At 41.2% G+C, this 16,555-nt stretch overlaps 1 protein-coding gene across 2 annotated transcripts in view; it reads right to left on the bottom strand.

Moving 5' to 3' along the window:
* The window catches only part of pld3 (phospholipase D family member 3), a 12,897-nt gene extending 6,206 nt beyond the window's left edge, over nt 1–6,691 (bottom strand). For both annotated transcript variants that reach the window (XM_080025254.1, XM_080025255.1), the window contains exons 1-6: nt 6,553–6,691; nt 3,340–3,428; nt 2,472–2,522; nt 1,582–1,742; nt 1,073–1,253; nt 562–679 (exon numbers count right to left, since the gene is read on the bottom strand). In XM_080025254.1, coding sequence (XP_079881380.1) covers nt 562–679; nt 1,073–1,253; nt 1,582–1,742; nt 2,472–2,522; nt 3,340–3,366 — 538 coding nt within the window. In that variant the 5' untranslated portion in view covers nt 3,367–3,428; nt 6,553–6,691. The remainder of the gene's footprint in view (nt 1–561; nt 680–1,072; nt 1,254–1,581; nt 1,743–2,471; nt 2,523–3,339; nt 3,429–6,552) is intronic.
* Between the last annotated feature and the right edge of the window lie 9,864 nt (nt 6,692–16,555).

Raw genomic sequence — 16,555 nt, 5'->3', positions numbered from 1 at the left:
AGACAGACAGACAGACAGACAGACAGACAGACAGACAGACAGACAGACAGACAGACAGACAAACACACAGACACACAGACAGACAGACAGACAGACACACAGACAGTCAGACAGGCAGACAGACAGACACAGACAGACAGACAGACACACAGACAGTCAGACAGGCAGACAGACAGACAGACAGACAGACAGACAGACAGACAGACAGACAGACAGACAGACAGACAGACAGACAGACAGACAGACAGACAGACACACACACAGACACACACACACACACGCAACCTTAGTTCAGAAGACCGAATGATTTCACAGTAAGCTGATAACATCCTTCTATAAGCTCACTGAAGAATGATACATATACGTTTTTTTTAAAGATTTTTTTTGGCTTTATTAGACAGTACAGAGTTGAAATGGGGAGACAGACAGACAGAGAGAGAGAGGGGGGGATGACCTGCAGTAAAGGTCCACGGGTCAGATTTGAACCCGCGACCACTGCAAACACAAGTTTAATAATACAAACCAACTATATTAGTCAATGCTGAATTCTAAGCGTCCCACCTGAGTCGTTGAGTAGTTTCAGGTCGTATGTCGGTGATCCCTTCTGAGGCGAGCTGACCGCGATGCGAACACTCAGCTTCCCTGAAACCTCCGACAGCTTCTTCAGGATGGTTTCACCCTGTCACCACAGCAACAACAGCATTACAACGTTTTAAAATGAACTTAAATCACTCACTGTAATGTGCCAATAAAACTAAAAAGAACTGGGGTGACTGTGGCTCAGGTGGTAGAGCGGGTCGGCCAATGATCGAAGGGTTGGCGGTTCGATCCCCATCCTGCCACTTGTGTCATGGTTGTTGTGTCCTTGGGCAAGACATTTCAACTACCTTGCCTCGTGTGAATGTAGATAGTTAGCCTGCCATCGGTGTATGAATGTGTGTGAATGGGAACAGGTCTCCCTTGAAAAAGATCTCAATGGGATTTACCTGTGTATTTTTTTATTTTTTTATTTTTTTAATCAAACGTAAAACTCATCCTGTGCCATGTGACTATTCTTCCGGCTTGAGCTCACCTGATTGGCTGAGGGCTGGTGAGTGCCGGTGTCGGTGTTGGTCATCGTCCAATAGAAAGAGGCGATGTCGACGCTGGTCTGAGCGCCTTCCATCAGGCTGAGCCAGGCCTGGTAGATGGACGGGTGAGTGGTGCTGGAGTTAAACTCAAGGCCTTCAGGGATGCTCTCCACCAAAACAAACCTGACAGACAGACAGACAGACAGACAGACAGACAGACAGACAGACAGACAGACAGACAGACAGACAGACAGACAGAATGTATTAAGTACCTGCCGAAATAGTACGTACATTTTCCTCCTATGTTTAGAGAGTTTGTCTGTACTTAAAAAAATGCACTGTTTGTGGGTCAAAAATACAAATACTATTAAGAAACAGGAAATTCAAACCAACAAGTGCATTTCAGTCATTGTGTGTGTGTGTGTGTGTGAGTGAGTGAGTGAGTGTGAGAGTGTCTGTCTGTGAGTCTGTCTGTGTGTCTGTCTGTGTGTGTATAGAGGTGTTTTCTTACTTGCACTGGTCGGAGCAGGGCTGGTCTTGGGGCCGGTGGAGGCTGCTGCTCGGGGCGGGGTGTGAGGGGGGGGGGACCCGCGGTGTCAGGAGGTTATACATCGCCGTGGCAGCCAGCAGCACCGTGGCAAGAGTGGCTAAGGCCATCACACCTCTGGAATACTGCAGCAAGAGGAGCGAGCTTCAATGTCAATTGCTGTATAATCGCGTCACATTCATCAAGCTCGTGTGTGTGTGTGCGTGAGTGAGTGAGTGAGTGAGTGAGTGAGTGAGTGAGTGAGTGAGTGAGTGAGTGAGTGAGTGAGTGAGTGAGTGAGTGAGTGAGTGAGTGAGTGAGTGAGTGAGTGAGTGAGTGCGTGAGTGACTGAATGAGTGAGTGAATTAGGTGTGTTTGGAGCACCAGACAGCACGCAGGAGGAAAAACCACCTCAAGTGAGCGTATAAATATATTTTTATTTTATTTGGAATTTAGGTGTTTCCATCACCGTTTACTGATTCGATACTTCAACATTCGCATAAAAGCAGGGGGATGGAAACACAGCTACTGTTGAGTAAAAAACAACTTACTCAGCGCTCACGGACTGTACATGATGCCCTGTCTTTTAAGAGCCCATTATAAGGTGTGAGAAAATGTTTTAAAAAGATAATAATATCTATATGTCTTGTGGGGCGCTCTAGTGACTTAGTGGATAGAGCGCGTATCATATCGGCCCCGGCCTTCGTTGCAGTGGTCGCGGGTTCAAGTCCGACCCGTGGACCTTTACTGCAGGTCATCCCCCCTCTCTCTGTCTCCCCATTACTATCTAATAGAGCTTGAAGATGCCAAAAAATTATCTTTACATTTTTTTTTTTATATGTCTTGCTTTTAGCCAGTGTGTGTCTCTCACGTACCGCCTGTGCTTTCCTGTTGTATTCTTGTCTCCTCATCTCCGCGTCTTCCAGCTACAAAACAATAAATCATCCACACAATGAGAAAACTGGATTTTCCAAACTCCCCCGTCGTCCCTTGTCTGCATTATGATTTACTATAAATGACATTGCGGTTATAAGAAACTAGTGGTGAGATCAGAATACAAGTTAGTATGAAATTAAGATATGAAATTAGGATGTGAGACAGAGCTCACAGTCACATGTGATGATGAGACAGCAGAATACAAACAAAAACAATATGGGGAAACTCCTCTTTCAATATGACGAACTGAAGTTAAAATTAAAAAATGTAATTCATGAAAAAACTATAAGCAAAGCATTTAATTGGTCTATTCTTCTTTTAGAGCCGGCATGTCAAATTTTGCTTTCTTTCAACCTTAAGTTATTCAGGGAGGGGCACCTTTTCCAATGACACCCTGATTACAGTAGCCTGGTCCTACCAGACCATCGTACTTCATTTAACTTGTACAGAAGCTCTGGAATCGCTCAATTGACAAACGTTAATTCACTTGAAGTGAGTCTGTGTCTGTTGAAGTTTAAAACTATTGGATCTGCCCAGTGCCACTCTAGATCTGCCAACCAATCGCATAACGTTTAGTTGTGACGTATGTCATGCGCCGGCTTCTGACTACAACTGAAACTGGCGCACGACCACAACGTCATTGTTCTGAGGCAGCCACTCCCTCTGTTCGCTGATTGGACCACCTTAACGTATCTAATAAAGGCAAAAATGCTCCAAAAATTATCTTTAAAAAAAGTCTAAAGAACTAAACACTGAGACTCACTATCAACTCATTGTCTCATGCAACTGAAGCACCTGAAAGCTCACCTGTGTGTATGGGATGTCCGTCTTCATTTTGAAAGATTAAATGGCGTCTGACTAGATGTATCAGTGTTGTCAGCTCAGGTCAGATGAAGCTGAAACACAGGATCAAAACACACAAGGTTACATCATCTCTTCAAGTTCCTATGGTAACACCTTGATGCATCATTACCACACCGAAGCTGCAGTTAAAGATCTCCTTCCTTAATTTCTTGTTAAAAACTGCTATAGAGCAACCTGACACGAATCACATCACAACAAACCATGTAGATTTTCGGGAAACTCTTCCTCTCATCTGAGCGCGCACAGCAGTCTGCTCCACACTCGGCTTAGTGCTTCTCCGCCCCCTCCCCCCCCCCTCCTGCAAACCCCACTCCGTTGTGAATGGTTACCTTCCTTCCGGAACACTTTCAGCAGCGCGCGGGGAGATTTGAGAGCAGGAAGGTGGGGGCATGGCCGGGGCTTGCCTGAGCAGCATTATCATACATGGAAACATCCGCTTTTCGTGACGACAAAAATATCAGGAAATTCTGAACCGATTTGAACACGTGATTTCTCGACCGGCTGCCCTAGTGTTTAGCGCTCTGCACAGCCACCCCAGACGGTCAGCAGAGAATACGTCTAAATGCATGTACGTCATTATTTGATACGCTAGTATGGTTAAACATGACTATAAATCATTATAACAACGTTTATAGGTCATAAAAGTCAAAAAGTATCATAGGTCCTCTTTAAAGACCTACTTCACTGGTGGAAAATGAAGGTGTATTGAACTCTGAGATCCTATGTAGTTTAAATTATGGCTTGTACGTTTTAGTTTGTGTTTCTATTATTTCAACATGTTCAAATAATTGACCAAAAAAATTAATACAAAATAAACTTAAAGTAGCTCTACAGCACTGAATCAATGTAGCAATCTCAAAGCCCATTGTCTATCCTGACAAAGAGCCTGACAAAGAGAAGCCTCTGGATGGTTCCTACACCACACACACACACACACACACACACACACACACACACACACACACACACACACACACACACACACACACACACACACACACACACACACACACACACACACACACACACACACACACACACACACACACACACACACACACACACACACACACACACACACACACACACACACACACACACACACACACACACACACACACAGGGCTGTGGGCCGGTCAGAGCTTTCATGATTTAAAGAGGAAGTATAGACACTAAGATGCTGATGCTGAAGATTCAGTATTTGGGAGATGTCAGTCACGGGACGGATACATGTGACTCATTACATTACTGCTGCTGGAAGAGGATATAGGGCACTTTACTGTCAACTCAAATAAAAGCATTTGGTTTGGGGCACTCCGGTGGCGTAGTGGATACATCTGACCCGTGGACCTTTACTGCAGGTCACCCCCCCCCTCTCTCTCTCTCTCTCTCCCTCTCTGTCTCCCCATTTCAACTCTGTACTATCCAATCAAGTTTGAAAATGCCGAAAAATAATCTTAAAAGAAAAAAAGCATTTCAGTTTTAGAAATGGATTCTTATTAAGTTGTGAACATTTTGGGGAGACAACATCATTTGTTCTTGAAGCTGAGGTGGAGGATTTGGGGAGAAAATAGCAGTTGGGATAGAGATTTGAATCCAAATACCTCAACCGCTCCACTTGTTCTCTTTGTTCCCTCCCCTATGGTTCCTCCCTGACACGCTCAGTGAATGGACAGTCCCAACAGCCAATAAGAACAGAGAATCGGAGCCTCACTCTGATTGGTCAATGTGTACAGCTCATGTTAACTTTGACCAATCAGGAATCATATACCCCAGCTAAGTGGCTGGCTCTTATGTTTGCTTTCTCTTTACTTTTTCCTGTAGCTGATGCCACAGATGCTACAATGTTATAAGAGGGAAGAAATAAAGAAAAAATAATAAATGTTCCTTTACACACACACACACACACACACACACACACACACACACACACACACACACACACACACCTTAGATTCAAGCTATTGTGTGAGCATAACAAAAAAAAACTACAGGCCTAGCTCTCTTGGTCACACTGTTGATTCTTATGGGGTGAAACCTGGAACCACACATTGTCAAAATACCATGCATTTCTGAAACATTGTATAAATAGCATACTGCATTTGACTCATTTTGCATCGCCATCTTTGTTATTGCTACATTATGTATCGACAAAAAAAGTGTGCCAGACCTTGAAGTCAAGTTGTGACTTGTGCATGAGTGGGCGAGCTGGTAGCAGAGGACAATAGAGCCTTGTTTATGTGTGCACCGTAGTGGAGCAGATACGTGCTACACTCTTTCAATTCGTGATACAAGCGTGAACATTGGCATGAGGATTGTCCATGGGTCACTTGACAAGAACATTGTCCGAGACAATGATATGAAAAACAAATGTTTATGAGGAGAAACCCAATACATTCCTATGAGAATTTTAAAATTCACAATTTCAAATGTCTCGGGACAATTTTCTTGTCAAGTGTCACCATGGAGACTCATGCTCATGCCAATTTTCCACACTTGTATCATTAACTGAAATATTCTGACGAAAATAAGCACTCTCCACTACCAGCTAGGCTACTACCAAAATCACATTACAGAAAACAACGTAGAGGGGAACACGTGACTAAAGAGTTTTGGCTCGAAATTAAGAAATAAGGGCGAGTCAGAAAACATTACTCAACTCTTTAAAAAAAAAAAGGGATCAAGCCTGTGAAATGTCAGTCTTCGTTTTCTGTACAAAATAGTAGCCTACGGGAAATGTGTGCGGGTTTCGTGACGCTATTACAGTTGGAACACCGGTAAATAGGCGAATGTTGAATATCAAACCAATTTCACCCCGCTAAAAAAGCACAGCTAACAACTTCAGATCAGATTTCATTTTCATTTAACTTTTATTTATCCTCGAGAGACCAATTATATATATATAGATATAGGCTAATAACATGCACAGCTGGTAGGAGTGAAGCTAACGTAAATACTAAAATATCTCACAATCTAAAACATTAGGTTAAGATTGATTAACTATAAACTCATTTCTGACTGTCTGTAACTTTATCTTTTTATGTTTTAAACTACAATCGCTTTTGGCAATCAAACAAACACGCACAGAGTCGCTGACAGTGCACAACAACGAGACAAAAACAAGTCACTTTTAAGCTGAAAATACTGTCCACCAACCTGCTTCCATGCGTCCAGGTGAATTAAAACCACTCATAAAACAGCGTCTGTGCTTAGAATTAGGATTAAACTAATTGTTTCATTGTTAAATGCGCATAAACATAGACAAATATAACATTCACGGCGCTGTAAGTCAAAAGAACCAGAACAGACAGAGAAGGAGAAGTGGTCATGTGATCAGATCCTGACGGCCAATAAGAGGAGAGATAGATACGTGACGTAGGCCAGGTTTAACAGTAGTGCAGTTCTCAATTTAAACCACAAGAGGCCGCTGTGCATCCATGGCATAGGCTACAACATCATACACTCACGCAATGACTGAATTACTCAGTGTATAAGCTATACAGTGACTTTAGCTAAGTAGATCACCTTCTTAAAGCATGCCACCTCCAAATATCAGTGATTTTAACCTGTAATTTTAATAATTAAAAAAAAAAATGTTTTATTGCTTTTATTTATATGTTTTATTTCTATTCATGTTTTTCGTTCACTTTTTTTGATGTGTGCTCTATAGGCTACTTGATGTATTTTAATCTTGCTTCTATAAAGCACTTTGAATGGCCTTGTGTCTGAAATGTGCTGTACAAACAAACTTGCCCTGTGAAGATCCCCCAGGGCCCAGGCCATTTGATGCCTTTGCCCTTGTAAAAATAAAATGTATTTTACTTTTTTATTTTTATTTTTTTATGCTAAGATCTATATGATGTCAGATACTATGTCAAATCAAAAAAAAAATGTTAAACTAAATTATTTTTTTGTAGAAAATAGAGACCGTGTGATTGACATATGTGTAAACCTATCACTATTCAGAATGCGTCACACGGGAACGACCAGTAGCCGGCAAATTCAAATTGGTAGCCTAGCCATGAGCCTAGCCTGCCCTGGTGTATTATGACAGAAAATGGATATCAGACGCTGGTTAAATACTAATACTAATCCGGAAAAGAAACCTGCAGTAGCTTCAAAGTATGCTGCATCCACGCAAAACCTTCCTCATTCAGCTCAATTTTGAAAAGGACTTGACTAAAAAATGCAGGGAGCAGTGCAAAGACCTTTTGCTGAGGAGGTTCCATTCCACAGGGAAAAGGCGTCTCAAGCTTTATTAGCATCAATCGGTGAGTTAACTATTTTCACTATGATAAATCTCACGCTGTTCAGTAGAGAATGGGGTTGTTGCGTATAGTGATTTTGCTGTGGTCAGCTTGATTGCACAAGTGTCACGTTGAGGCCTAAGCAAAGCTCTTGTGATTTTTTGTTGTGGTGATGCTGTTACTGGTATTTGTGCACGTGATGCAATGTTGAGAATGTTTGTATGTTTATGTTTATTTGCTCGACTGTGTGGCGCGGCATATTGCTGTTGGCGTCATGCTGTTTATGTGCCACCGTGCACCCAAGGCAAATGTGTTTTGTATTTGGCTGTTTGTGTGTGTTAATGTGTATTATTTACACTGCGTGCGTCTTAAGCGAAGCAGTGGATTGTTGCAATTTAATTTTTTGTAGGCTACACCTGTCTGTCATAATATTTATGCGGGCCCTTCCACAAAATCTACGTGCCCCTTGTATGGCTTTGATCTGGCCCCAGTTTGAGTTGACGTTCCTTCTTGTTTTGTTTTATTCATTTAGTCTAACTTTGTTTTTACCATAGAATCATGGATGGCTTGTTTGGAATGGTCCACCTAAACTGTCCCTCTCTCTCTGTCTCTCAGCTTAAAGACATTTTCCCATGTGTGACATCACACATGGGAAAATGTAGGGTTAGGATTAACAGGAAAACTGGGGGAAGACTGAGGGAAGAAAAACCTCAATTATTATATTATAATAGCGATTTTATAATGATAGATTGCTGGTTCCGTATGGGTGATTCCCTCAATGTTTTCTCAACATTTGTTGGTAAAAATAGCCCCAAAGTTTGTCAGTATATTTTCTAGGGTGCCACCAAACGACTGGAGGCCCTAAGCAGCAGCTTACATCACATAGGGCCGGTTTCACAGACATGGATTAAGCCTAGCCCTGGACTAAATGGAGTTTTGAATGGAGATTGTCCATTGAAAGTACAATTTAGTCCAGAACTAGGCTTAATCCATGTCTGTGAAACCGGCACATAATGTTTACGTCTGACCCTGCTCTCTCTACATACAGTCCCCTCCAATAGTATTGGAACAGTGAGGCCAATTCCTTTATTTTTGCTGTAGACTGGAAACATTTGGGTTTGACACCAAAAGATGAATATGAGACAATAGATCAACATTTCAGCTTTCATTTCCAGGTAATTACATCTGAATCTGATACTCAACTGAGAAGATAGAATTATTTGTAAAGGAACACCACATTTTTAGGTGAGCAAAAGTATTGGAACAGATAGACTTTAAATACATTAAAGTGAATAAGACTTAATATTTTGTCGCAAATCCTTCTCTTGCAATAACTTCATCAAGCCTGTGACCCATTGACATCACCAAACTTTTGCATTCTTCTTTTGTGATGCTCTTCCAGGCTTTCACTGCAGCCTCTTTCAGTTTTTGTTTGTTTTGGGGGGTTACTCCTTTCAGTCTCCTCTTTAGCAGGTAAAATGCATGCTCTATAGGGTTTAAGTCTGGAGATTGACTTGGCCAGTCTAAAACTCATTGCTTACCCCTGATGAACTCCTTTGTTCCAAATAATGCTATCTTCTCAGTTGAGTATCAGATCCAGATGTTAATACCTGGAAATGAAAGCTGAAATGTTGAGCTATTGTCTCATATTCATCTTTTGGTGTCAAACCCAAATGTTTTCAGTCTACAGCAAGAATAAAGGAATTGGCTTCACCGTTCCGATACTTATGGAGGGGACTGTACCTTTACCTATCAAAAATATTTTCCCATTTGGAACAACAACAAATAATCTATGTGATAAAGCGTCCTGTCCACCTACTCAAAAGCCCTGTCCTTCCACAGTCTAGTTTATTGTATGTTTTTATGTTTACTAGCGTGACATCACACTAGTACAAATGTAAGGGTTAGGATTAACTGGACAGCTGGGCCAAGGGAAGACTGAGGAAAGACTGAGGGAAGAAAAACCTCATTCATTATATTAAAGTAGTGATTTTATAATGAAAGAACGCCGGTTCCGTATGGGTGAAGTATTTCTTTTAACTCAAAACTTTCAAGCAAAGGCCAGAGGTGTTATTGTTATATTTCAGCAGGGGGCGCCATAGTATAAGGGCAGATCTTATGATCTAGGTCGTCTTCAGACATGAGTGATGGTTAGAAATGGAGACAGTTGAGATAATACAGAAGAGAGGAGAAGAGTTTGTAGTTTATCCTCCAGGAGCAAACAGTACAATACACATATGTTCATGTTTCTTTCTTGGCATTCAGTCTGTGGAAAACAAAGGAATAATTTCACTCTATGACTGAGAACATGTTTTGTATTGTGCATATGACAATAAACACTTTGAATCTTGAATAAAACATCATTTAAAAAGAGCCTTTTCTCTCTAATAGGAACAATTGCACCATAATAGAACTGATTAGTGTTGATTAGGATAATTGTTCAGGTGTGTTATTCCCGACCTTTCAGGTGTGTGTGTCGTGTATGTGTGTAACCATGGAGGCCTAGACAGTTTAATATTTTAAGTTTTTCACAACAGAGGCAGAGTTATAGAGAGGCTATAAAGAGCAGACATGCGTCACATCAGCATTACAACAGTTCTCAGCTCTCCTCTCTGTACGTTCATGAGGCTTTTTTATTTTCCTATAAACAAAACATATTCAGTTAGTTATTCAGTTGTTGCTATTTTTTTATTTTAGACAGACACATAAATGGATGGATGGGTGGATGGATGGATGGATAAAAATACAGCAAAGGCAACAAAGGAGTGGCTCAAGAAGAAGCACATTAAGGTCATGGAGTGGCCTAGCCAGTCTCCGGACCTTAATCCAATAGATCTGTGGAGGGAACTGAAGCTCAAGCGACAGCCTCGAAACCTTAAAGATTAGGAGAGGATCTGCAAAGAGGAGTGGTCCAAATATCCTCCTGAGATGTGTGCAAACCTGGTCATCAACTACAAGACACGTCTGACCTCTGTACTTGCCAACAAGGGTTTCTCCACCAAGTACTATGTTTTGATAGGGGATCAAATACTTATGTCACTCAATGAAATGCAAAATAATTTCTATCTTTTTCTTATGTGATTTTCTGGATTTTCTTTTTGATATTCTGTCTATCACTGTTAGAATAAACCTAGCATTAAAATGATAGACCGCTCATTTCATTGTCAGTGGGCAAACTTACAAAATCAGTGAGGGATCAAATACTTATTTCCTCCACTATACGTCTGTAATGTGATCAGTAATGTATTGATTAAACCAGTCTGTAGTTTGAAACCTGCACCATCCCATCCCTGCTTCAATCTCTACATCATAAACTCCTCACAAGTTCACAGCTAACAACACAATGACTACTTTTTCAGTTTGTAATACACTTCCTGTATCTCTTAAGAGTGATGTGTGTGTGTGTGTGTGTGTGTGTGTGTGTGTGTGTGTGTGTGTGTGTGTGTGCGCAGTTGGTCTGTGTGTGTGTGTTATATCTCTTAAGAGCGGGCTGTTAGTGGATAAGCCGTCCCTGTGAAGGTTTTATTTTCCTGTTGGAAGTCCTGGACGGAGTAGGTGTGTCTGTGTCACTGCGTCACTGCTACAGGGCTCAACCCATGTGAGTCACCTAATGCCTACCTGAACTCACCTATCCACCACTGCTTCCTTTACCCCTGGTTTAGTTCTGCTTAAAGACCATAGTTATATAGACCATAGATATACTGTATATGTTCTATATACAGCTCAGGAAAGAATTAAGAGACCAGTCTGGATTTTTCTAAAATCTTCATCTGCACATAACTTATTGAAAAACCTCTTGATGACAATTTTTTGGGGAATTTGGTAGAAATGGTGTCAGTAGTTTATGTTATAAAACCAAACTTTTTGGCCCAGCTGTCCTGTTAATTCTAACCCCATGTGTGATGTCACGCTTGGGAAAATGTAGGGTTAGACAGTGAGACCATAAAAAGCTCTTTCTGCCTTTTCTCAGGCTAGGATGAACCGATTTCTAAAGTTGTTGCACATGTATGCTACATAGGATCTCAGAGTTCAATACACCTTCATATTTCCACCGGTAAAGTAGGTCTTTAAGCAAATAAAAACTGAATCAAAACAAGAGATTCAATGTAAGACTTGTTTATAACTTTTCTGGAATTTGAGAGATTATGCAAATGACCAAACACACCCGTTTTCTTTTATCCGTTGAACAGTCTCACAGGTCTCAGTTTGCTATTTATGGCTGCATGGGCCATAACACACACACACACACACACACACACACACACACACACACACACACACACACACACACACACACACACACACACACACACACACACACACACACACACACACACACACACACACACACACACACACACACACACACACACACACACAGACACACACAGACAGACAGACAGAGGCCATAAAATATACTGACATCACCAAAGCAGGCTAGTAACAGCCGGTGTTGTAAGTTTATCGTAGCGCCGTCATTATGACTGAAGGGTTTCTTACATCAGAAAGATTAAAACTCCATGGAACCAGGGGGGAGGGGGGTGGGGGGAGATTTACTTGCATTTCTTGAGCAATGCGTAGTATTTATTAATTTATTGTGTTTTATAATACTGTGTACTTATATTTATGAAGGAAAAATAGCAAACTCAAGCTGGTTTGAACAATTGTCATTTAAATATTTTGACTTCACATATAATTAATTGATCTTAAAAGTAATTGACTTTGGAGTGCTCCGGTGGCGTAGTGGATAAAGCTCCATATCGGCTCCAGCCTTCATTGCAGTGGTCGTGGGTTAAAATCCGAACTAAGGACCTTTTTTGCAGGTCATCCCCCCTCTCTCTCTCTTTCTGTCTCCACATTACAACTCTATAATGTCTAATAAAGCTTGAAAATGCCAAAAAAAAATCTTAAAAAATAATAAAATGATTGACACACATTAATGAAAAGTGTTGATGAAAATAATCTTAAATTCTAATCTGATTAGTTAATCAACAGATAAATAAAATCAATAATCAATATTTTTAATAATACATTTTTTGCACAAGTACATTTTGAAACGTCAAACATTCCCCAGTTCAAAGTTCTTCTTATTTATTTGTGATTTTTCTTTTGTGTTGTGAAAGTTATTGATGATTTTCAGGGTTTAAGTCTGTTGCTAACAAACACAATCTACTCATTCGCTTTGAAATGTTTTATTTGTATTCATTCACTTTTCTAATGTGTCTTATGTATTTTAATCTTGCCCCTGTAAAGCACTTTGAATGGCCTTGTGTCTGAATTGTGCTATAGAAATAAACTTGCCTTGCCTTGCCTTGCTGTTGAATAAACAACTGTTTATTTCATAATGTTTGTATGGGATGTTCTGCAGTACTGACGCATGTCTCCCTAAACACCCAGCTCCATTAGTCATTCCTCTGTTGTTCTCTCTCTGTCTCTGTCTTTCTCTTTCTCTCTCTTTCTCTCTCTCTCTCTCTCTCACACACACACACACACACACACACACACACACACACACACACACACACACACACACACACACACACACACACACACACACACACACACACACACACACACACACACACACACACACACACACACACACACACACACACACACTCCCACATTGCTTCCAGGATCTTAGGAGAGCCAGTCACCTGTGCAGTTAAAGGATGTAGAGAAGGAAGTGGAATGACTGCAGTCACCGCCCAACGAACTGACAGAGATGCTACGTTACTGACTGACTGACTGACTAGTTGTTAGGCTTGTTAACATGGACACACACACACACACACACACACACACACACACACACACACACACACACACACACACACACACACACACACACACACACACACACACTACCTGCACCACACCTAGCCCTCCAAATGCAGCGAGCCATAACAAAACATTCCTTCTACAGAGTTGCTCAACTCACTGACGTCACGTGTAATAACTTTTTTTTTATGAACTTTTGCACCGACTAGATAGTAAACGTGCCGATACCAAGCGCTTATCAGGTTCAAAAGGCTTATTAAAATGACTGTGTACAAAGGAAACCCAATAAGAAACAAATGGCAATATAACTAGACATACCGCCGCCAATATACAGCTGTGGAAGAAATGAAGAGACCACTCCAAATGTTCAGTGTCTCTCGTTTTACTATTTATAGTCATTATGTTTGAGTAGAATGAACATTTTGGTTTTATAATATAAACTACTGACAACATTTCTACCAAATTCCAATACATTTTTTTCATTAAGAGCATTTCCAATTAGTAATGTAGAGATGAAGATTTAAGAAAAATCCAGACTGGTCTCTTAATTTTTTTTCCAGAGCTGTATGTGTTGGCATGAAAACAAATATTACTCCTTATATGGATATAACTTTGCATCCACATCCGACTGATGCAACCGCAAGCCTGAATTGAAAGCAACATACTAACAACAAACAATAACTAAAAAGCCAATTGTTCTCTTCATATACTAATCCTTGTCCTGTTTATAATCTATTTTATTTTTGTGTCAATGTCTGTGTTGTAAAATGAGTGTGTGTGTGTGTGTGTGTGTGTGTGTGTGTGTGTGTGTGTGTGTGTGTGTGTGTGTGTGTGTGTGTATGTTGTAAAATACCAGTTAAATTAGAATTAGAAAGTAGATCATTTGCGAAGAAATTGATTATGACAGTGAGCCAATTTCGTTCTGTTCACTCTCCACCCATTCCGTCCTGAGCTGGACTTTGGGACACGGGGGTGAGGGGGATGGGGGCGGGGAGGGGGGGTATGTGGGTGACAATGTTACGGTAAAAGGGGGCACCAGCGAGACCATAGAACAGGCTGTTCACGTGTGTGTGTGTGTGTGTGTGTGTGTGTGTGTGTGTGTGTGTGTGTGTGTGTGTGTGTGTGTGTGTGTGTGTGTGTGTGTGTGTGTGTGTGTGTGTGTGTGTGTGTGTGTGTGTGAGAGAGAGAGAGACAGAGAGAGGGAGAAAACAAGAGAGAAAGAGAGAACAGGCCCTGTTTAGATGGCCTTGGTGTGTGGGCGTTATAGACTAAGAGTGTCTATTCACAGACCCTTGATGGACAGTTTCTATTAATTTTTTTTTAAATCATATTATTTTTTTGGCATTTTCAAGCATTATTAGATAGTACAGAGTAGAAATGGGGAAACAGAGAGAGAGAGAGAGGGGGGGGATGATCTGCAGTAAAGGTCCACGGGTCGGATTTGAACCCGCGACCACTGCAACGAAGGCCGGAGCCGATATGGTACGCGCTCTATCCACTACGTCACCTGAGCACCCGGACAGTGTCTATTTAACAGAGCAGATGCAAAAAATTTGGGACCTAAAAATGCTTTTATCCATTAGTGTGGACATGGCCTAATTTTTCTAGTGGACTTTGGGGGCTGTGTGTGTGTGTGTGTGTGTGTGTGTGTGTGTGTGTGTGTGTGTGTGTGTGTGTGTGTGTGTGTGTGTGTGTGTGTGTGTGTGTGTGTGTGTGTGTGTGTGTGTGTGTGTGTGTGTGTGTGTGTGTGTGTGTGTGTGTGTGTGTGTGTGTGTGTGTGTGTGTGTGTGAAAGAGAGAGAGACAGGCTCCGTGGGTAGCACAGGTCAGCTAGAGCAGGTAACTGATTAGCCAGTCTGGTCGAACAGGGTCGGTGTGTGTGTATGTGTGTCTGTCTGTGTAGTGTGTGTGTGTGTGTGTGTGTATCTGTGTGCGCAGAGAAGAGGGGACATGGTGCATCCCGAGGTGTATCTTTTATATCCTCATTAGTTTAACCCCCTGAAAGCCCGCCACCCTAAACTTTACACCCTGACCGTGAATGCCCAAGGATTTCCTCTCTGCTATTGTTGGTTTCAAAGACGCTTTTGTTCAGTTAAGTCTCAAGGAAAACAGACTGTGGGAGCAGAAGCCCTTTAAGACGGAGGAGATTCTGTGCTTTGGACAAACAGGATTTAGCCACTGACCAAAGGGGTTTCAAATAACAGTAAACCTGCCCACTGGTTTGACGTGAAAAAGAGGAATTTATTTCATTAAAAAATCTAATCTGGTCGTCGCCCAAGATTTAGCATCGACGTGAAAAAATTAAGTTACGTCTAGTCTGGATTTTTCTTAAATCTTCATCTCTACATTACTTATTGAAAATGCTCTTTAATGACAAAAAATTGATTGGAATTTGGTAGAAATGTTGTCAGTAGTAGTTTATATTATATATTATAAAACCAAAATGTTCATTCTACTCTAAACATATGCCTGTAAATAGTAGTGAAACGAGAGACACTGAATATTTGGAGTGGTCTTTTAAATTTTTTCCGGAGCTGTATTATATTGTAAATTAATCTGATATATCACGTTAATATAATAATATAAGCATCACAAAAACTGATATTTTTTCTTCTTTTTACGACACAACCCGTTTATCTAGAATGAGGAAGTAAAGCTAAAGTTCTTTAAGAGGTCAAAGGTGAAATTCATGGCGACCTCTTTTAGTTCAGTATCGGGGAGGGGGGGGGAGAGGGAGGGGAAACAGAGAGGGAGGGAGAGAGGGAGGGAGAGAGAGGGGAAACAGAGAGAGACAGGAGAGAGAGAGAAAGAAAGAGAGAGAGAGAGGGAGGGAGAGAGAGGGGAAACAGAGAGAGACAGGAGAGAGAGAGAAAGAAAGAGGGAGAGGGAGAGAGACAGAGAGAGATAGGAATCGCCTCATTCCAGCTCGCTCCCTTTTTGACTGGAGCAAGTAATCAATACACCTGATAATTTTGAAATAAATAAATGTATAATGACTGGCGGAGATTGATTGTGGATTTAAGTTGATGCTTAAAACTCATCAATGAGGTTGTTGTTGTTGTTGTTGCGTTTCCACGGTGAACCTTGACATAGCGACAGTGATCTTTTTTGGCTCCAGGTATCCAGCGTTCT

The sequence above is a fragment of the Ammodytes marinus genome, assembly GCF_949987685.1.
Source record: "Ammodytes marinus genome assembly, chromosome: 3".
Classification (NCBI taxonomy): Eukaryota; Metazoa; Chordata; class Actinopteri; order Uranoscopiformes; family Ammodytidae; genus Ammodytes; species Ammodytes marinus.
The sequence above is the reverse complement of the archived record's forward strand: the minus strand, read 5'-3'. Positions and strand labels throughout refer to the sequence as shown.